Consider the following 23490-nt stretch of genomic DNA (forward strand, 5'->3'; position numbering starts at 1 on the left):
TCGCCTGGGCTTTAAATCATGGAGGTCTCCTCATCCTAAGCAACAAGGAGGTGAAGGAAAGAACAGGGAAAGTGTTTTTCACACACAAACTGGCAACCATGTCAGCAGCTGCTCAGTGGCGTGGGCTCCACATTTTAAATTAACAGTATCACACACACGCCTTTCTGCTTTATGGCCTTTTAGAAAAGCAGACTGTGGAGTATAAAAACTGCACCAAGGAACTGGCTACAAAAAATATACATATTTATTTGCCTGCATCTGTGTGCAGTGATACTGTGGCTGGTGCTGCTTTTGAACCGGCTTTGTTAATATCTGGCAAAGCGGAGTCACGGCTTTGCAAGCCATTCCCAGTGATCTCCTTCTTTGCTTCAAATAAAAGTTTTCTTTATGCGAGAAAAAAAAAAATCTGACAAAGCACTGCCACGTGACCTACTCAGTGGAGACATACAAAAGCATCATCACTGATTCTTTTGTGCAGTTTTTTCTTTTTATGTTTAAGTTTTTGATTCACCTGGAATTTATTTAGAATAGGGAACTGAGGTAAGGAGCCAATTTTTTTTTCTTAGATGGCTAGTCAGTTATCTCAACAACATTCATTGACTCAACCATTTTTTTCTCTGCTGATTTATTTTTTAAAATTTTATTTATTTGACAGAGAGAGAGAAAGATGGAGATACCACAAGCAGGGGGAGCGGCGGAGGGAGAAGCAGGCTCCCCGCTGAGCAGAGAGCCCGATGCGGGACTCGATCCCAGGACCCTGAGATTATGACCTGAGCCAAAGGCAGATGCTTAACAGATTGAGCCACCCAGGGAACTCCGTCTGCTGATTTTACTTTATTTTTTAAAGATTTTATTTATTTGACAGAGAGAGAACAGCGAGAGAGGGAACACAAGCAGGGGGAGTGGGAGAGGGAGAAGCAAGCCTCCCACTGAGCAGGGAGCCCAATGTGGGGCTGGATCCCAGGACCTTGGGATCATGACCTGAGCAGAAGGCAGATGCTTAATGACTAAGCCACTCGGGCACCCCGCTCGGCTAACTTTAAATGCTACTTTGAATACATACTAAATCTGTGGATGGATCTGGGTTTCTAATTATTCTACCAATTTATGTGCCAAGATCAAACTGCTTTAACTGTAATATTTCTAGAATATGCTCTAATATATACTGAGGTTAATTCCCCTTTGTTAGTGACTTTTTCCAGAATTTCTATAGCCAGTTTTCATCTCAAGTTTCCTACATTTGCTTTATGATTAACTTAAACAATACCATTGTACTGTTATTCTCTCTAGTAGCAGCATAAATGTATACATTTATTCAAGAAGAAAAGACATTTATATGTACCTAAGAACAGGTTGTATCATTCATTCATTCATTCAGTTCTTTTACATCTCTCAATAGTATATCAAAATTTTCTTCATAAAAATCCTATATATATAAAAAAATGTTCCTACGTACATTCTTTTTTATCCTTTTGTGTAAAAAAACTTCTTTTCCATTATAATTTCTAACTAGCTATTGTCTTCATATTACGTTTTGTACATTAATCTTTTTTATCTTATATAACTTTCAGTCAACTCTTTGGAGTAGAAATAATTATCAATGACAAAAACTGCGATTTGGCCATCTCCCTTTTAATTTTTACAACACCTATTTCTTAAAAAAAATTTTAGGGACGCCTGGGTGGCTCAGGTGGTTAAGCGCCTGCCTTTGCCTCAGGTCATGATCCCAGGATCCTGGGACTGAGTCCCACAACAGGCTCCCTGCTCAGTGGGGAGCCTGCTTCTCCCTCTGCCTGTTCTGCCTGCTCTGCCTCCCACTCCCCCTGCTTGGGCTCACGCTCTTGCTCTCTCTCTCACAAATAAATAAGTAAAATCTTTTTTAAAAAAATGTATAAAAAAATATTTTTTTAAGATTTTTTTTTTTTTTTGAAGTAATCTCTACACCCGACAGGGGGCTCGAACTCACAACCTCAAGATCAAGAGTCGCATATTCAGGGGCGCCTGGGTGGCACAGCGGTTGGGCGTCTGCCTTCGGCTCAGGGAGTGATCCCGGCGTTATGGGATCGAGCCCCATGTCAGGCTCCTCCGCTATGAGCCTGCTTCTTCCTCTCCCACTCCCCCTGCTTGTGTTCCCTCTCTCGCTGGCTGTCTCTATCTCTGTCAAATAAATAAATAAAATCTTTAAAAAAAAAAAGAGTCGCGTATTCTACTGATTGAGCCAGCCAGGTGACCCTTCTTAATTTTGTTTGTTTGCATTATAGTCCAGAACAACAAAAAAAGAGTGGTAATAGTGTGATCATCTTTATTTATTTTGTTCTGGCTCTAAATGAAATCCTTCTGGTATTTCCTCAATAAATAAAACATTGGCTTTTCATTTGAGATTTTCATATTTTGTCATGTTAGAATATTTTTATATTGTTATGACAACTTACATCTCTACTTTAGTAAAAAGGTTTTGCTTTGTTTTGTTTTTTTAAGGAATAATCTAATGTGGTGCACCTGGGTGGCTCAGTTGGTTGAGTGTCTGCCTTCAGCTCAGGTCACAATCTCAGGGTCCTGGGATCAAGCCCCTCATCGGGCTCCCTGCTCAGCAAGAAGCCTGCTTCTCCCTCTCCCTCTGCTCCTCCCCCTGCTTGTGCTCTCTGTCAAATAAATAAATAAAATCTTAAAAAAAAAAAGAGAAAGAAAGAATCTAACATGGTTGAAAACAATGCTTGAAACTTACTTATTTAACCATTCATTTTATTTAAGATTCTCCGATTTGGGCTATTTGGGTTGTTCACAATTTTTGAAAATCACAAATAATGCTGCATGTTACATCATTGTGCATATGATGGTTTTAACTTTCTCTAAATTCAGATTTCCTCCGAATAGACATCTACTCTGAGAACTACAACAAACGTATTTGTGCTTCGCCGTGTGGAATGACACACTTCACACTCTGGACTGTTTTCCAGGACTAGTCCTTGAGCTCATTCCTGCTGTCAGGAGCCATGTTCCGGCTTTGGCCTGGAAATGCAGGCGCTGGGGGCGGGTGTGTGTCTGGATGTGGAGCCGGGGAACCGGGGCCGGCATGAAAGGCCGAGCTCTGCCCCAAGTGCCTGGTCTATACACCCAAAGTAGCTCATCACGGAAGCAGCCCCACACAGGTGTGCGTCTCTGCCCTGCAGTCTCTGAGGTCCCAACGTTACAGGAAAAACTGATGGCAAAGTTTCTTAGTCCTTAGTTAAAAACATGCCGTTCACTGAGTTCAACTGTTTAAAATTCATCTATATAAGACCAGCTAGCCAATTCATCACATGAAACTCTCTTTTTCTTTGCTGAAGATTTCCCTATACTTTCTGAAGACACTCAATCACCCCTTTGCTGCATATCAATCAGTATACTTGTTTCCTAGCTCAGTATGTGCAAAAGCAGCCTGACCAAATTTCTTGAGGAAAAAAATCTGTCATTGCCCCATTGATTAATATAAAATGTAGGAAGCTAGCCAGAGAAGCTGGGAAATAAGCAGAGCTCCTACTCCATTATCCCCCCTCACCACATCCAATCCGAGGACCAAACGTTATAAAGCAGGTCTAGTTCAGCCCTGGCAAGCCGCTCAGAGGCGGCAGGTCCAGGAGAAAAGGCACCAGGTCCTTATCTGCATATGTATGCGGACAGTGGCACAAATTCATCCAGGAATTATATCCCAAGGAGTCCAGGAAGCAGAGGATCAGGAGGGCCAGAGTGAGGACGAGGACGACAGAGCCCCTCTTTGGTCAGGAACTGCTATTGCAGAAACAAACAACAGTTAAGCCAACTTGGCAGCTCTGGAGAGGCTCTGGAGAGTACTCCCTGATAGCCATGCAAGTACCTGACAGCTCTGTTGTTTTTTGGGTTTTTTTTGAGATAAAATTAATATACCCTAAAATTTATCACTTTAACCATTATGAAGTATTCAGTTCGGTGGCTTTTAGTATATTCAGAATGTTGTGCAACTGTTACCACTATCTAATCCCAGAACATTTCCATCACCCCAAACAAAACCCTACACCTATTAACCCCATTCCCTCTCCCTGCCGCCCCTGTCAACCACTCATGTACTCTGTCTCTATACATTTCCCTATTATGGACATTTCATATAAATGTAATCGTGTATGTGGCCTTTTGTGTCTGACTTCTTTTACTTAGCATCATGCTTTTAAGATTCATCCATGTTGGGGGGCACCTGGGTGGCTCAGTCATTAAGTGTCTGTCTTTGGCTCAGGGCGTGATCCCAGAGTCCTGGGATCGAGCCCCGCATCGGGCTCCCTGCTCTGCTGGGAACCTGCTTCTTCCTCTCCCACTCTCCCTGCTTGTGTTCCCTCTCTTGCTGTCTGTCTCTCTCTGTCAAATAAATAAAAAAAATCTTAAAAAAAAAAAAAAAAGATTCATCCATGTTGGGCACCTGGGTGGCTCAGCCATTAAATGTCTGCTTTCGGCTCAGGTCATGATCCCAAGGTCCTGGGATTGAGCCCCACATCAGGCTACCTGTTCAGCGGGCAGTCGGCTTCTCCCTCTGCCCCCTCCCCCAGCTCATACTTGCTCTCTTTCTCAAATAAATAAATCAAATCTTAAAAAAAAAGACCCGTCCATATTGTAATATATGTCAGTACTTCATTTCTTTTTATGGCTGACGCACACTCTGTTGCCTCTTCTCAAACACACAACAGACACATATTTCTGAATCCCGCTGGCACAGCAGAAAGCAAGAGGTATACTCATTCTTACAGGACGGGCGCTCCCTGAGCAGAGGTTGAATGGTGTTGACGGTATCTTCATGACACTGCTCACAGTTTTAATTCTGATGATCTTCGACAGAGCTCTACGGTTGTAAAATCATAGCGAATTCTGTGACTAACTTGGGACTACTAAAAACCTCACTTTTAAACATCAGGAGCCAACCTAAGCAACACATTGCACAAAAAGCCTTTATTAACAAAGCCAGCAAAACACTGGCCCAGGCTCAGAAAGGAGACTGGCAGGAAGAGGCAGGAAAAGAAACAAATCATTCTGAACGAGGCTGTTCCTGCTGGAGATCCTGTTAAAATTACGAGGTGGCTGGAGAGTTATAACGAAGCTGAAAAGAAACGCTGCTTATCCCTCAGAATGAGCGATTCAGCAATAATTAAAACCCCCGTGTGGCAGAGTGGGTTTATCCTGTCTACCCGTTCTCACGGGAAAGGCCAAACTGCCTGGCCCTGTGTATCCATTAAGCAAACGAAGGGTGTCGCCTGCATCCGCGAGATAAGTGCTATGTGCTTTCCAAAGGCCAACGCTTAGGTGTCTAATATAGTTTCTTACTAAGTCAACAGGAAGATGAGAAAAGCAGCAAAGGGCTATGGAGACAGAGCAGCACTATGATGAAGTATGACACCTGGTGGCTACCAAGAAGAGAAAGAAATATCTTCACTACAAATAGTCAAAGATTTCACATCATATAATGCAGTATAAAATAATGAGATGCCCATTTTTGACCCTCAAATTAGCAAAGGATTTTTTTTTTTTTAAAACCATAACACTTGTTAGGGAGGATTCTGGGGAAGCAAAATAAAGGTGATAAATTGGTACCACCTTTCCGTCAGGCAATTTGGCTTTCCTAACAAAACCCCAAAACCTCGAGTTTCATATTTCCTTTAAATCAGAATTCCACTGCTAAGCTTATCTTTTTAAAAAGATTTTATTTTGGGGGGCACCTGAGTGGCTCAGTTGTTAAGCGTCTGCCTTCGGCTCAGGACGTTATCCCAGGGTCCTGGGATCCAGCCCCACATCGGGCTCCCTGCTCTGCTGGGAGCCTGCTTCTCCCTCTCTCACTCCCCCAGCTTGTGTTCCCTCTGTCACTGGCTCTGTCAAATAAATAAATAAAATCTTTAAACAAAAAAAAAAAGATTTTATTTATTTATTTGAAAGTGAGAAATCACAAGCAGGGGGAGCAGCAGGCAGAGGACAGGGAAAAGCAGACTCCTCGCTGAGCTAGGAGCCCTACACGAGACTCAATCCCAGGACCCTGGGATCATGACCTGAGACGAAGGCAGATGCTTAACCGACTGAGCCACGCAGCCCCCCTCTCTGCTAAGTTTATCTTAATGAAGTTTTCACAGATGTGGGCCAAGATTTAGCTACCAATATGTCTGTCATGGAATTGCTTATAATAGCAAGAAATGGGAAACAATGTCAACATCCAAAAATAGAGTAACAGTTCAGAAATTAGGATTCACCATATCTTAAATATCTTTTGCTATGTACTAAAAGTGAAAGAGGTATATCATTTACTGTTCACAAGAAAACATTTTATATAAATATTTCAGTTCACAAGGAAAAAAGAGTCCCCCACAAAAATATACCAAGCTGTGAACAAGGCAATCTCTAAGGGAGTACAATTACGGCAAAACTTTCATTTTCTACCTAATTCCTTCTGTGAGGAAAATAAAACAACTAACTCATTTATTTCATATTAAAAAGATATTATCTTTAAGTAATCTCCACACCCGGCATGGTGCTCGAACTCACAACCTGGATATCAAGAGTTGCACGCTCTACTGACTGAGCCAGCCAGGTGCTCCGAACTTATTATTTTTTTAACTTATTTTTTAACTTAGATGAAAAAAATCTGCAGAACCAGCCAGAAAGCACAGGAGTTGACTACAACGATATTTTAGATACTGAGCATGGAAACACCAGAGCCCCTGAGTCCCCGCTGTTCCCCCTAACCCTTTAGAGTTTCTGGCTAGCCCACTGGCCCACTACCTGCAGCGGCAGTTTCAAATCCTCACGCCCTTTTCAAGTTCCCTTCCCCACTCCTGCCCCTCCACTCAGCAGATGACTCCACAGTCTGTGCATCAACAGGACAGAAAAGAACAAGCCACCACGCAGAACATCTTCAGCTGTCTCCTGCCGCTCTCTTTCAAACCCGTCAACGTGTGCACACACCGTCAGTGACGTCACAGAGAGATGTTCTCACTCTGCTTTCACGACTACATCATGCCTCCATCCCAAGGTCAAGGAGGAAAAGGGCTGGAAAATCCATTAGGATACAACCAGATGCTTAATCCCGTCACCATTTCAAGTGATGGGAAAGAAGGAGACTACAGGGGATCGTGGGGTAAAGAGGAAAGGCGCCTCAAATTCTTAATGAAAGGATAAGGGGGTTACAAATCAATATACATATTTAAGTGGGGACAGCAAGCGCAGAGGACTTCCTTTGTCATTACAGTATAATTAACGTGTGGTAACTGTACATATTCCAAATGTACAAGATTTATCATGTAAATAAGCCCATGAACCCATCACCACATTCAAGATAATGAATATACGCATAACCCTCAGAAGTTTCCTCCTGCCCCTTTTTCTTCCTCCCACCACTCCTTACCTTGGGGTGTGTGTGTTTGTATGTGCGTGTCTGTGTGTGTGCATAAGATGAAAGCCTGAATTTGTCTGACTTCACGTGGCTATAAATTCATCTCTTCCCCTTCCTTTCACTCAACTGGCTGGGTTCAGAGCCCCCAGGACACGGCAACAGCCCCGAACTCCAGGGTCACCCACTTGCTCTCATTACAACCCCTAGTCCTGCCTCTCAACACAACGCCCTCCGTTTAGATCATGGTCAAGTCCAAGATCCACACCACGACCTACAGGGCCCCTGAGGATCCTGATTTCTTGCGAGCTCCCACAAGACTAAAGTACCTGCCAGGTACCAAATGTGTGGTGCTCCCCAACTCCTTTCCAGCATCTTTTCATGAGGTATTTTCTTGGTTTAAACAAGCAACCCTAGACCCTCCACAGCTCCAGGAAACTCCTATTTGTCCTTCTAGAATCTAGACCAGTGGCTCTCAACCACAGGCTATTCTGCCCTTCAAGGGACATTTGGCAAAGTCTAGAGACATTTTTGGTTGTCACAATTGGAGGGTGGGGGGTGGGGGGGGATGCTACTGACATCTAGTGGGTAGAGCCCAGGGCTGCTGCTAAAAGCCCTGCCATGCACAGGATGACCCCCACAACAAAGAATTATCCATTCCAAAATGTCGCTGGTGAAGGCAGAGAGGCCCTGATTAGATTAAAACTCGAGGGGGGGGGGGGCGCCTGGGTGGCGTAGTCGTTAAGCGTCTGCCTTCGGCTCAGGGTGTGATCCCAGCGTTCTGGGACCGAGCCCCACATCAGGCTTCTCCGCTAGGAGCCTGCTTCTTCCTCTCCCACTCCCCCTGCTTGTGTTGCCTCTCTCGCTGGCTGTCTCTATCTCTGTCGAATAAATAAATAAAAATCTTAAAAAAAAAAAAGATTAAAACTCGAACATCCCATTTTCTGTGAAAGCCTTCCTTGGCCTACCCTAATGCCCCCAATGCACCTGTATTTTAGCATTTATCTCACTGTGTGATAAGCTCTGGTTTACCTGTCTGTCTGCTCCATTAAATTATAATTGCTTCAAATGCACAGACCATCTTTTCATCTGTATATCCCCAGTGTGTAACAAAAGAGCTCATTCACTGCTTTGTAGTTAAATTTTAAGTAACTTATATTTAATAATGAATGAACAAAAAAGGACAGCAAGGAAGCAGCACTTATTCTCTTGGCTCTACCACAAAAGTCATTTAAAAATCACACAAATAATACCTGTTTGCTCCTAAAAACATTAGGAAATACAGATAAGCAAGAAGAAAAAAATAAAAAGTGATTTTTCAAATAGGCAGAGACACCATTTAAAGGGGGTAAGAGATGCGGCACCTGGGTGGCTCAGAAGGGTTAAGTGTCCGACTCGATTTCAGTTCAGATCATGATCTCAGGGTTGTGAGGTCAAGCCTTGCTTTAGGCTTTGGGCTCAGCGAGGAGCCTGCTTATCCCTTTCCCTCTCTTCCCCTCTCCCTACGCTCTCTCTCAAATAAATGAAAATCTAAAAAAAAAAAAAAGAATAAGAAGAAAGAAAAAAAAAGGGAAGAGATAAACCCCACAGCAAATGTGAGAACTGTGGAAGGTGATACTAAGGTTTCTGCAGAACGAATTCCGATATGTACTCGGTACTTACTTGAGAACAGCAATCTCTTGAACGGTTATGGCCCTTTTATCTTTGGTTCCCATGTAGGAGAATATGTTTGGTTTGACTCTGTTAAAACAAAAACAAAACCATATGAAGTGGCACACCATTAGGAAATTCTATTTCTCATGATTTAAGGTTCAAAGTAAATAAAATCATAATAGAATAGAAGAGTAAGGAGAAACTTGATTTAAAAATGTACCCAGGAAAACATAATGTGCAAGCTAAGAAAGTAAATGATGCCTGGACAGCTCCCTTCTTAGCAGGGCTTAGGATGTTTGTGCCTATGAGAAAAACGGCCATTGGAAGACTTGGCTAGCCAGTAACCAAAAAGGAAAGAATGCACTTCCTGCCGATCATTGGCCATTCACTACATGACACGACAGTGAAGGTAAAGAGAAATTCATTCTAGATACATCATGGACCACTCTGAAAATTTTATTATCTTCAGTGTTTAATAAGTTAATAATAATGTGAAGTTTCCATAAATACATGCTATTTGTTTGCATAAAAAAGACCAAATGCTAAAAATAGGGATCTGAATATTTTTGATATAAAGATGTAAGTAAAAAAAAGAAGTAAAAAAAAAAAAAGATGTAAGTAAGCTAGTTAACTAAGAAAACTGCTCCACATGAAAAGGAAAAGGACAGGACAAATTTCTTGAACTCTGAGCATTCCCCAACTGCAGATCTCAGAGGAAGGCCCTCCACAAGGGTCTATCCTCCCAGGCCCAGGTCCAGACAGGCTCCACTGACTCCCAGAGAGCTAGCACCTAGAGTAAAATAAAATGTCCCTTAGAGGGTACCTCACCCTACTGGCTGAAATACAGCCCTACCGGCCCTGACCCCCAGTACCTCAGAATGTAGTTGCACTTGGAGAGGGCCTTTAAAGAGGATTTCATTTAGAATGAGGCTGCTGGGTGGGCCCTTATTCAATCTGTTCCTATGAAGAGAAAATCTGGACACACGGACTCTGGGGACGCACACACACGGAGGGAAAACCATGGGAGGACATAGAGAGAAGGTGGCCATCTATAAGCCAAGGAGAGGCCTCAGAAAAAAACCCAAACCCGCCAACACCTTGATCCTGGGACTTCTAGTCTCCAGAGCTGTGAGAAAATTCATTTCTGTTATTGAAGCCACCCAGTCTGTGGTATTTTGTTACGGTGGCCACAGCAAACCGACACACTGTGTACCATGTTTAAACTGGGTTAAGTATGTATCAAAAAGTAAACATCCGTTGCACACAGACTGGCAGTGGTGCCCATACCCACGACTGAAAAACATGAGTGAAAAACACGAGCGAAGAACATGAGTAAAGAACAAGTCTTCGACACTGGCCCATCCTCAGAGACTCACACCTGTTTTTTTTTTTTTTTTTTAAAGATTTTATTTATTTATTCGACAGAGATAGAGACAGCCAGAGAGAGAGGGAACACAAGCAGGGGGAGTGGGAGAGGAAGAAGCAGGCTCCTAGCGGAGGAGCCTGATGTGGGGCTCGATCCCAGAACGCTGGGATCACGCCCTGAGCCGAAGGCAGCCACCCAGGAGCCCCACACCTGCTCTTTCTGCATTCCTAGGAGGAAATCCGACTGGTCTCAAGTCTTCAATCTCCAAGCATTAAGAGTTCACAGTCTAGTTAAGCAAATCCCTGCGAACACACCAAAGTGTAGGCTTTCTAGGAAGCAAGTTAATATTTATTTTCAGCTGGATGGACCAGTATGTGAACTATTAACTTACCAAATTTCCAACTTGAATCACTAGAAATATGCACAGAGGTTAAAAAAATTTTTTTTAAATTCACCTATTGTCTAAGGAAACTATAACTGGGGGGAGCACATTTGCTATCTGTTCGCCTATCTTCCCGCTCCTTTTTCATTAGCATGGAAAGAGAAAAATGAATTCCCGTGTTGTCATTTTGTGTCAGCACAAGAATGAGATACTAACCGTAAATATTTGGACAGCACATTAATAGCATCCATGGTGTCTTTGTTTTCCTTGTACAGTACAAAGTGGCAGTAACTTCCCCTAGATTTTGGCCAAGAATGCTTTCTTGGATCTTAAAAACAAGAAAATTAAATGTTATATAGACCATAACAAAAGTGATCTAAGCTTTTGCTTATGAAACCTACAAGCTCATTTTTTGCTAGAGAACCTCTGAGTGAGCAATCCGATCTAGTCTGACAAGAAACACAGGTTAAGTGGTTACAGCTGTGTGGGCTACAGGTATTACACTTCCTGTGATTGGAGACTCAACATGATCTGTCCATAGTCACAATCAAAAGCTGAAAGGCAGGCTGTGTGACAAATGAGTAAGACTAACCAGCAATCCTCACACAGAGCAACCCTCACACAGAGGGGTCCACTGCTCCCCAGTGGCGTTGACTTCACAAGCACGTGTCTTCTAGGTGGGTACTGGCTTTCTAGAACACACGCGGTCCAGAGGGAAACGGCACTCCAGTTGGCATCTATAAGCCTTGCCTCAAGCCCAAGCCGGGAGTTCACACATGCACGCTGGATGCCTCAGAAAGGATGGGGATAAAGCTTGTGAGGAGTTGCCTCGGTGACAGGTTCAAGTTTTCCAAAGGCCGCTTCCTTCACAAAAGTTGAGTTAATCCTAGGTGGTTTACAAATGTTTACCTGACAGAGCGGCTGGCTTTCAAAATGTAATGGTCATTATCCTTGGGGAAAAAGAAACTCTAAAAATTAAGCCAGGTTAAATGTTAACTTTCAACATGAACTTCTGACCTACAAGTTACTTTGATTGTTCAACTTTTTGAAAACTGACCAACATGTCTGGGCTTTGGAGAACCTTTAAAAGTGTTCTCTTAAATGAAAATTTAAATTGTACTATCATCTACAGACATATTTTTAAAAAAACATTAGGATTTAGATTTAAACTTTGATTTTGAAAAATCAACATATTTTGGGAAAAATATGTAAGCCACAACCCCATTTCCAGACACTGTACAATAATATTCCAGCTGCAACTGTTATCTAAACACACCTAATTCACTTGATTTCTGTAACTCCATCAAAGGAAAACTGTGAAAAAAGATTTCATACAATTCTTAGAGTCTTCTTTTAAAAATGTTCCTTTGTCTTTGTCCCTAAAAATAATCCTTTAGCATGAACTCATGAATCTGCCCTCTTCAGACATTAAGAAATGTCCGGTACTGAAGCTGCTGGTACACTTGGCTTTGTCAAAACAAAAGCACTCTTGATAGGTTAGTGATTGACGCTACAACGCAAAGAACAAATGAATCAGTAAATCATCTTGGAAAACTGCCATAGCATGTATGCTCAGCTGGCTGCTTCTCCTTCCTGATAAATATGAATGTGACTCTCTTCTGTCCTGGAGAACAAACATATTATGAGGATTTCTTTGGCTCTTCGTGTGAATTCCTCGCAACGCATCCTCAGAAAATTGTGAATAAGAGGATTATTTTTGGCTTTCCTTCCAGCTCACCACAGTTAAGCAAAATTGTCTTCTACTTAGCACTTGGGAGAATAATCATTGGCATTTCATTTTCTCTACATGAAACACCAACCGCTCTTACCTGCTGCAGTTCTGACCTCTGTCCAAATGCACAGCATAAAGAGCACAAGAGAGCAATGTTTAATTGATAATAATATTAAAGTGCTTTAGAGGTGAACATGCAAATGAGCGCATGGAAAGTTTCTACCAAGGACTGTTACAGCACCTGGTAGTTATGTGGTGGGTTAACAGCCATTCAGACATTAACAATGGAATGTCGCAGAGGCAAACAGTGAACGAGGAGAGAACTCACCTACAGGTACCAGCCTCCCTGTCTCCCTCACAAGGGCATGTCAGTTCATCCTCAAAGCCGCACTGTCTGTACCCACAGGACGCAGCATAGGGTTTACGAGTGAATACAGTATGCTGTCTACCTGACACTAATATTACACTGCATGTTAACAGGAATCTAAATAAAAGCTTAAAAAAAAAAACACCTAATACAAAATGCTTCCCCATCTAGAGATTTGTTTTCACAAAGTGCTACTTGTGATTATCTTTTGGTGGTGACACTGCATGTAATTATTGTTTTGTTTTGTGTTTTTCTACGTTTTATGAGTTTCCTGAATTGAGTTATAAAGATTTTTTTATTCAATAAAAATTTGAAAAATCATTACAGAAAACAGTTCTTGAACTGATAAATTACAAGGGATTTGAGGTGATTTAAGAAACTTATCTATTTAATGCAATGTTCAGACCTTTTTTGTATCATTGACAAGTCACCTATTGTAAAAGACATTTTTGAGACAACTAGGGAAAAACTGAATGTGCACTGGGTATTAGATATTAAGAAATTATTGTTCATCATGTAGGATGTGATAATGGTTTGGGATTTTAGCCCTTAGCTGCTAAATACATACTGAAGTATTCATGAGTGAAATGAAATGCTGTGTAGAATTTTCCTTAAAACACTCCACAAGAAAAATTAGTGGGTAGAAAAGATCAAACAAAAACAACAGAATGTTAATAATGTTTAAGGTAGTTGGTGGGTACACAGTGGTTCAATATATACTTAACACTCTGTGTGCCTGTTTGAAAATGTCCATAATGAAAAGTTAAAAAAAACTTGTGATCAGAATTGATGAAGTGGAACTTTATCTGTCCTTAATGACCCCCCTCAGGAACATTCCCAATCAACTATAATGGCGAGAAATAAATGAAGCCTCAATGCTAAGAAACTAAATGCTATTATACCTTAAGAGAAACCATGACAACCGAGTATGAGTTTTGGCTCACAGGCATGCATCTTTTATTAGCAAATCCAAGCACTGAGCATGCATACAATTATCTCCTCTGTCAATAACAGATACGAGGATTCTTTTTCTAAGTGCACTAAGTATACAAAATAGTAAGCATCTGCATTAGTTAACTGGGAATATTTTGAATAACGGAAAATCAACGAGTCTCAACTTCTGGGTGATTTGACTTTCTAAAACTCCAAATCCTTAAAATGCTAAATAGCATGTATGTAGCTTTATAATTTAAGAGAATTTAAAATAACTTTCAGACTTTTTTGAGACACTCTGATTTAAAATGTAAATGCAAAGAATTCTCAGGCTGAGATCACAGGAAGCAACCTTCTGATGGTCTGATATGGCAGCACCGGTCCAGTAGAAATAGAAACCAGAGAAAAAGAAACCACATTCAGGAAGGTTCAGGTACTGAGCACAGAGATCGTCATGAATAAGGAAGGAAAAATGTAGCCCAAGAAAGAGGACACAATGGGGTAGCATGCAGAACATTCTTTCCTTCTTATTCAAGGCCATTTCCAGGATTGCATCCCTGCACACCGACCTTCCAGCTTCCTCAGGATCCTGCTCCATACACTATCATTCTCCTCCCAGAACTTCTGGCTCTTTCCCTTTTAGGGTATTAATACGCCCGGGGCTCTTCCATTTCAAAAGTTGAGCTTACGCCTCCCTCTCAACCATGTTGCTTTCCTTTCTCACTCTCTTTACAGCTTACTTCTTTTAAGCTTCTTTATTTATTTAAGTAATCTCTACACCCAACGTGGGGCTCAAACTCACGACCCTGAGACCAAGAGCCGCATGCTCCTCTGGCTGAGCCAGCCAGGTGCCCCCCCTTTACACCTTCTTCGAACAGCATTCCGTAATTAGTGCCTTCCCTCTCAGCCTATGGTGTAAAGTGGTTTCAAACCCTATTCCACTAGAGCTGCTATGGCAAACACACCAATGATATCTATGTGGCTAAAAACTGATGGGATATATTTCAGAGTTCTTATCTTGCTGGACCCATCTGTAATATTTTCCACGCTAAGCACTTTGATTATCGGCATTCTCTCTTCCTGTGGATTCCACAACACCAGTCTGTCCTGGGGAGTTTCCTTTTTATCTGTCTGGCCCTTCCTCTGGAGTCTGTGGATTCCTCGATCTGCGTATCCCTGCTGGGACCCACTCATTTCAGAAAGTATGCAGGAACCTCTACATGTCAAAAAAAAATTTTTTTTTTACTTAAGTCTTTTTAAAAAGTATTTTTAGAGGCATTTGGAATACATTCTATCTGAAAATATAAAGTAGTTTACCTGATTACATGGCTTAGAATAATTATATGCTATTTTCATTAAAATACCGTAAGTATGGTTTGGTAGGTCAATCAAGGTGCCCTCTCTATCAGACTGGATTAACAACATAATATTGGAGCTAAAACAGCTGGTAATTTGTGGTGTTTGGGCACCATGATTTAGAATCCACCATGCCTGTGTTTTAGGATGCATGGCTCTAGCTGAGAGAAGTTTAGGTGAGAATATTGCAAGTCTCCTAGATCACGCATGTAACAATTTATATCAGGGTATGGCAGGAAAGGAGCTCTAAAAACACTATAAACTTAGTTTTGTAATGAAGCTTTACAAGCTAATTTATTCATATGCTAGTCAAGGTAGCCCAAAAGGATAAGCTGTCATTGGTACTGGATTCTATGTGCAGGGGCATGAAGAGTAGTCTCTGGATTCCGGCTCTCCGGCTTTTCCAATGGCGTTTAACTAAGGCATGGTGGGAGTGGATCTGCAAGAGATGAACACGGGCTCTCCAGTGTCTGTCTGGGATTATGAGGAGGTGGGAGAGAACGGCTCAGACCTCTAGTCCACTTTGACCAAATGCCAAAACACCTCAAGCCCAAGAGGTTTAGAACTCTATGCAAGTAACAATCCAATGTGACCTGCCCTCATGCTTCCTGTTAACGTGAGAAATTCCTTTTACTGAAGACGTGCAAGGGAAACCGGGAGGGTGGTTCATGTCCTACAGAGCTCAGCATCTCACCCGAAAAATCGTAAAGAAATTTTTTATTTCGAAAAAAAGGAAGGTGGGTGAGGCTTAAGCATAGAAAATGTGGATAAAGACAGAACGTGAGAGATCTGGTACCACTCGCTTAAAGGTGAAAGGGTGGGAAAACTCTAAGGGCCACCGTGATGTGCAAATAAATGCCCTAACACCCTGCAGATCACAAAAGCTGGCATCCTCTAAGAAAGAAAGATCATTTCCAAGCCGCAGCCAGTCCAATCTGCTTCCTCATGACCACACTCAGCAGAATTAAGACCTTGTCCTTGAAAGAGGGCGGGTGACCATCGTGGACTGCCTCTCTACAAGGAACAGCTTGCCAGCAGCCGTCCTCAGCCTGGGCTCCTTGAGAGACTTGAGACTAAATGCACCACCACACCCTCTCTATACCTAGGATAGTTACTAGCCAACTGCCAATCTTGGGAGAAGGCAAAAAAATCACTCAAATCACTTTCCACTGGGATTACTGCTCCTGAACAACCCCGGCAGGAGTACTATTTTATACTGTGACTCAGACATCGGAGAAATGTACAACAACCAAACCATTAGTATGCGGTCTGAGGAGTAATTAACAACTCATGCCCTCAGTCATTCCAGAACACATCATCTCATTTTTCTTGCAGTATCCACAGAGGAGTGGCCTCCGATGTCCACCTTATCCTCCTCACCTGCTCAAAATTTCGGATTTCTGTGTCACTATCCAGACTTACTGAACTGACGATATTATTTTTTTCAGGCATCACTAAACCTTATTTCTGCTCCCATTTTTCTTATACTGCCCTTATTTCACTAGAATCATAGTTACAAACAATTAAGTCTTCATCCATTCACAGAGTTAACCTAAGAGAATACTGACAAAGCACGAAGAGCGTGAATTGTCTTTTGTTACACAGTTTTGGGCGTTTTGCTCTGACAAATACATCTAGAAATAACTCTTCCCTAATAAAAGCTATCAAGGGTAGGGGACGAGGGTGAGGAAATCTCTTTTTTCCCCGTCATTTTCATTAGAATTTTGCCTGCTGATTTGGCAGATAAAAGAAGAAAAATTACCTAATTTTTCTTAAGGTTATATGCAAGTAGAAATTTTCATGGCTGTAGAAAACATATTAGAGCATAAATATCAAAGAGATTCACTGACGACACACTCATTTCAAATGAATGATATACAACGAAAGATGAACATGGGCGAAAGGGTGCTTTCCTGTATAGTCCATGCTTTTAATGCATGAGTGAAAAAACTCACGGTTGGAAAACCACAGCTCTTCCAATACAGGGACTTTGCAGAAAATATGCCACTGGGATTTTGGGTTCATCTGAAAGCTTTCTTTCCTCCATTAAGACACAGAATGAGCAATATCCTTCCATTTTCTTCTTGAATTGCTGCTGAGCCCATTCTGCTCTTCAGGGAACGTATCAAATTCCTAGGACTGCCTCCCAGGCACCACTGTAACTACAGCAAGTCTTGACTCCCATAAGAGACCTAGGGCCCCCTACCAGAAGCAGTCTGCAGGATTGCTCTGTGAATGGGAAAGCTATTATCCACCTTCTCTGAAGGAGTGACACGATCAATATCCTTTCCTGCCTAACAGCCAAGAAGCCCTTAACCATGAACGGGCACAGAGCAGGAGGAGTGGGATGCCACCCATGACCACCGGACAGAAGTAGTGCCAGGTCACTCACACACTTACTTGCCAGAGCCTTTTTCCCAGCTGCATGGTAGGCTACAATATATTTCTTCCCCTCCCTGTCCTCCGTTTTTGTCTCTAATCCTGGAAACAGAGATTTAATTGCTTGATGGATGACGGTTCTTTTCTCTTTGGTGTCCTCAATAACCTATTAAAAACAGAAATAACGTGACTACTGATTTAACAAACATCAAACAGGGAAATATTACTAATGAGTCAGTAAAAACACGAGTCATGTTATCAACTGTGCAAAGTAACAGAAGTCCACACGTAGGATTTCAGGATCTTTCAGAGCTTCGCAATGCTGCACATCTTCAGAGCCTATTTACTGAGCAGGACCATCTGCCAGGCGCTGTACCAAGAACTTCGCAGTCATCGGCTTATTTAATCCCCATCATCTCCTTACCATGCCACCCCCATACCTACTTGGAGAGAAGGAAAACAAGGCTGAGAGAAGTAAAGGCATGTGTCCCAGGTCACACAGCTGGAGGACAGCGGCGCCACATGTGAAATCCAGGCTGGTGTGACTCCGGAGGCACCCATCACAGACACTCCTGCTCAGGGACTCAGAGCTCACAGACAGCAATGTCAGCAAGCTGGGCCTTTTGAGAGATCAGAAACTCCACTCCCTTGAACAGTCCAATCTACAGCTGCCCCACAATGAATCCTATTTTATACTGATGACGTTCTAGCACATTTGTTCACAATACAAAACAAAATCAACATCTAGAAAATGTAAACTTATTAGTTATAGAACTATTGTTCAGGGGCGCCTGGATGGCTCAGTCGGTTACACAACTTGACTCTTGATTTCGGCTCAGATCATGATCTCAGGGTCATGGGACCGAGCCCCACGTTGGGCTCCAGCTCTGCACTGGGGGTGGAGTCTGCTTAGGATTCTCTCTCTCCCTCTGTCACCCCCCACCCCCACCAGCTGCACCCATGTTCTCTCCTGAAAAGAAAAGAAAAGAAAAGAAAAGAAAAGAAAAGAAAAGAAAAGAAAAGAAACTGTTGTTCAATTTCTGAATGTGTCTCACACTAAGAAGTACATTTCTCACCTGGATTCGACAGCCAGAAATATGTATGTATATATGCCTTACTAAAAATCTAAAAAAAATCTGACCAAACAGTATTTATCCTTACTGTGTACAATGCAGTTATTTTCTATTTTATCGTTCTGCATTTACACAAATACTGGTTAAGACGTACTAAATTGATTCCATGATCCACTAAGGACTGCAACCTGCAAGCTGAAAAACACAGGATACACGAAACTACTTGCTAAACTTAATAATATTTTGTAAAGTTAAAAACGTAAAAGAAAACAAACTACATTATAATTACAGGCACGTGACATTTTCATATCAAAACATGAGTCTAGATCCGGCATTTACTGAGAACACTGAGTTGGAATCACACTGTGCACATGACCGAATACGTATTTAGACTTCAAAAATCGGCAAGTCCATCCTCATTTTACAAACAAGGAAATTTGCCCAGGGTTCATCTTTAAAGGTAAAAACTTTCAGTAGATGACTGTAAATTTTGTCATCCACACAGGAAAATGCACATTATGGGGTTAAGATCTACCACTGCATTACGTAAGCAAGAGAAACCGGAAGCATCCTCCTGGACTGCTCTCCAGAACAATTCTTAGTTTTCTCTTTGGCACTGCTGAAGATTTTGTCCATAGGTAAATTCAGCAATTGACGAACCCCAAAATTACAACACACTTTTGGGACATTTCGGTGCAGAGGAAGAGGAGATGAGGATTGGGTGCAGATAATAAATTCTGAAAAGTTATGGTAAACTCTGGTTAACTGGGAGTGATGGAAGGGGGAATTTTAGACAACCCCAAATCAAGTAAGTCATTAAACTATGGTACAAAATGAATTTAACATAAACTTAACATTCTAAAAATCTTGTGCTACAAGATTCTTAAAATCTTATCACCTAGAGCTGCTCTGTCCCATATGGCAGCCATGAGCGACAGAGGCAACCGAGCACCTGACATGTGGCTAGTCGTGCCGAGCTATGTTACCAGCATAAAAGAACACTGGATCCTGCCCATTAAGTAGGAAAAAAAAAAAGTAAAACATCTGATTTGTAATTGTAAAAAAATATTACCAATTGAAATGATATTTTTTTATTTTTTTAAAGATTTATTTATTCCAGAGAAAGTGTGACAGCGAGCGAGAGACCAAGTGTGGGGGGAAGGGCACAGGAGAGGTAGAATCTCAAGCAGACTCCCAGCTGAGTGCAGAGCCCAGTCTGGGGCTGGATCTAACGACCCCGAGACCGTGACCTGAGCCGAAATCACGAGTCGGATGCTTAACTGACTAAGCCACATAGGTGTCCTGAAATGATATTTTAAATGTACTAGGGTAAATAAAACACACTGTTAAAATTAATTTCACCTGTCTCTTATTAAGTTCTTAGAAGGTTTAAAATTAAAAACATGGCTCACATTATAATTCCACTGGACAGCACTGAGAAGAATAAAATTTTCATAACAAAAGCTTTTGAAAAGGTATCCACTATTCCATTTGGTAGCTGAGCTCTTCTTTTCCTCAACAGCAGAAGCAGACTCAAGTTGAGCAAAAAATTTCCCTTCTCTCTTTCCCCAACTCCTCTCCCTTCAAAGACCCACCTGAGAGCCAGAGGCTGCAGGAGGCTCAGCCAGAGCCACAGCCTCCCTATCAGGCCACACATCTCCTTGTCAGGCTGTCCCAGCCCTCTGGCTACAGACACCATGTGACAGAAAGGCGACTCTGTGGTCCCAAACAACACATTTCTTTGTTGATTTGTGGTCATATATAAAATTTTCTTAAAATAAAAACATAGCTTCTTTTTTTGGCTATAGTTTATCTAGATACTGGTTATCTGCCACTGATAAAAACATTTTTATTTTTTTTTTTAAAGATTTTATTTATTTATTTGACAGAGAGCGCCAAAGAGCACAAGGAGGGGAATGGCAGAGAGGGAGTAAGAAGCAACTCCCTGCTGAGCAAGAAGCCTGATAAGGGGCTTGATCCCAGGTCACTGGAATCATGACCTGAGCCCAAGGCAGACGCTTAACCAACTGAGCCACCCAGGTGCCCCGAAAAAAACATTTTCAGTGTAATGCTCTTTTAGATCAAATAGAGCAAGGTCATCCTTTTGTTAACAACTGTAATTTTTCTAATAAACCCTTAGATATGTTCACCCAAAAAGAAGCAATCAAAACCCTAAAAAACCTTTCCATACATTTTTGTGCTATTTACCTCAATGGCAACACTGGTTTCCTTATTTTTAAAAAGCTGGAGCTCTTCTAAACGCTGCTTTTCTTCGGCGGTCAAAACTGCAAATACGTCTTCTGAAGGATCCTTGAAAATAATGATGAGACCCCAGGGAGTCACGTAAAGAATTCAAAGCTGTCAGAGATCGCTATCTCTAGGATCTCTAGAAAATGCTATTTTACACAGAAAGTGACTTTTGCTGGAGAGCTGCTCTTACCTCCTCATCCACTGGGACAGACAAGTCATCCAAATGGCTGATCTTTCCATCTTTCCCTATTTCGTGAACAACAAAGTCGGAGTATCTGATGAAAAGAAAACACAAACTTTCAAAGCATTAACAGTTTGCTTCCTATTAATTTTAGGAGAAAGGTTATCAACATTAAGCCTTGCTATTGTACACAGCAGGGATTTTTTTAAAAATCTTAAAAATAAAATAAATTAAAAAATAAAAAAAGAATCTTCAGTACAAAGTTCATATGGAGTTATTTCTTCTGATTTCTTATTGAATTCTAAGCCACAGTTGGCTTTGTATTAGAATGTAAAGAAAAGACCCTCTGAACTTCTAGAATACTCTTTCAGAGAAACGCATAAACTAAAGCTTAGTAATGTTACAGAGACAGTCCATACTAAAGTGAATCATAAAATATGGCACGGTTAATTAAATCAGAACCCAATAAATCTACCATGAACCAACCTGAAGCTTACCTTTATGCTAAATACTCTACACACATTATTTAAAATCCTCTCAAGAACCCCAAGGTGGCATTAGGGCCCGTTTTTTGGACAAGGCTACCGAGGCTCTGAGTTAAGTAAATGCAGTCACATTCACACCCAGATCCGTCTGGCTCCAAAGACTACCTGCTTTCTACTGTAGATGTGGCACATTTAGGTGAAGGAGTTAAGTTTAAGATTTGAAGACCAATTGAAGAGAAAACTTAAAACCATTTAAAATAACTTAAAGAAGTGAATAGCACTCATTCACATGTGAGCAAGGCATGCCTGCCACTAAAATTATTCTTGTTTACTCATTTTATCTTTAAATGGCTTCATGTGCCTATTCAGGCAGCTCTCCTCCATCCTAGTCCTTTGTGACCACCAGTAAACAATCTTTGGGAACAGAAAACTAAATAGAAGACCTATTGCTGATTTCTTTCTCGAGAAAAGAACAAATAGAAGGAAAATAATGTGACACGTAAATGAAACATACCTTTCTTTCAAGATGCCTGAGAATCCCTGATGGGAACTTACAAACTTGGTGATGCCAACGTCAAGTTCAGTGAGGCCGTGCTTCATCATGTCTGCAAAGCTCTCAGTTTCCTCCCCTTCCTCACCCTCCTCAGAAAGGCCATCTTCTTCCTCCTCTTCCTCTTCTTCCAACTGCACATCAGAATTCTTTCCACCCTCTCCGGCGCTTACAGCTGCGGGTGGCTCAGGCACGTGCACGCCACCGGGCGGAGAGACGTGCTCCAGCCCGTCCTGACCTGCGGTCAGACAGTGGTCCAAGACCTTCTGTCTTTTTGCCTCCTCAGCTGGGGCCACACTGTCATTATCTTCGACAGCATGAGACCCACGTTTCAGCGACACACCAGTCACTTCTGTCATCTCCATTTTTAAGGTTCCAAGAAAACATTTAAGAGAACCTTTTAGGAAGAAAGAGAGAGAAAGAAGTAACAATTACTTCGGTTAAGAGGTGGGTTTCAGCAAAGAGGCAGTTAACTTTGTTCCTAGGGTCCTAAAATTCATTTATTAAAACAATCCTTCCTGATGCTGGCATATACCTTTGGTGGCACAGAGAAATGGCACAACACTTCTGCACAGAATGTGAGAGTGTGCATCAAAAACCTTAAAAAAATGTATGTCCTTTGACTCAGAAATACTACTTGCAGGGAGTATCTTAAAATAATTAAAATGCTTAAATTTTTCATTAAGTGCTTCAAGTTTTAGCTGTTAGGATACTCATCTCAGTGCTTTTATATTAGCAAAAAACTAAGAACAACAATGCCAGGGAACGTAAACTAAACAATACGTAGAAACCATGAGAATAGAAACTGGGAAAGGTGGTTACTTCTAGGACAGGGTATGGGTAGGCTGGGCACAACAGGGAGACTTTCTGTTTTTACTGAATACCACAGTCAGGTCACTTGAACTTTGTTTCACGAAGATTACTATCCTTTCGAAAAACCGATCAAATAAAAATAGTGCATAAATACACTTACTGACATGAACGCATACTCATACCATATTAAAAAGGCAAGGGGGATGCAGAGTTCTTTAATGGGTACAGAGTTTCAGTTCTGCAAGATTAGAAAGAGTTCTGCATACTGGTTGCCCAACACTGTGAATGTACGTAACACTACTCATACTCAACTGTATGCTTAAAAATGAATACGATGGGGGTGCCTGGGTGGCTCAGTCAGTTAAGCGTCTGCCTTTGGCTCAGGTCATGATCCCAGGGTCCTGGGATCAAGCTCTGCACTGGGCTCCCTGCTCAGGGAGGAGTATACTTCTCCCTCTGCCCCTCCCCCTGCTTATGCTCTCTCTCAATTAAATAAATAAACTCTTACAAAAAAAAACATGAATAAGATAATGTTACATGTTCTCTGTATTTTGCCACAATTTAAACAACACAGATTATCATTTAACCAGCCCACACA

General features: G+C 41.6%; 1 protein-coding gene across 1 annotated transcript in view; it reads right to left on the minus strand.

Annotated features, from left to right (window-relative positions):
- Nucleotides 1-23490, minus strand: part of PUS7 (pseudouridine synthase 7) — a 51762-nt gene that overhangs the window by 21122 nt on the left and 7150 nt on the right. Inside the window, exons 2-7 of the mRNA XM_045793442.2 lie at nucleotides 22044-22476; nucleotides 21054-21138; nucleotides 20822-20923; nucleotides 17562-17706; nucleotides 10990-11101; nucleotides 9035-9112 (exon numbers count right to left, since the gene is read on the minus strand). Of these exons, the coding sequence (XP_045649398.2) occupies nucleotides 9035-9112; nucleotides 10990-11101; nucleotides 17562-17706; nucleotides 20822-20923; nucleotides 21054-21138; nucleotides 22044-22476 (955 nt within the window). The remainder of the gene's footprint in view (nucleotides 1-9034; nucleotides 9113-10989; nucleotides 11102-17561; nucleotides 17707-20821; nucleotides 20924-21053; nucleotides 21139-22043; nucleotides 22477-23490) is intronic.

The sequence above is a fragment of the Ursus americanus genome, chromosome 3 (genome assembly GCF_024610735.1).
Source record: "Ursus americanus isolate L20-20 chromosome 3, mUrsAme1.1.p, whole genome shotgun sequence".
NCBI classification, from domain to species: Eukaryota; Metazoa; Chordata; class Mammalia; order Carnivora; family Ursidae; genus Ursus; species Ursus americanus.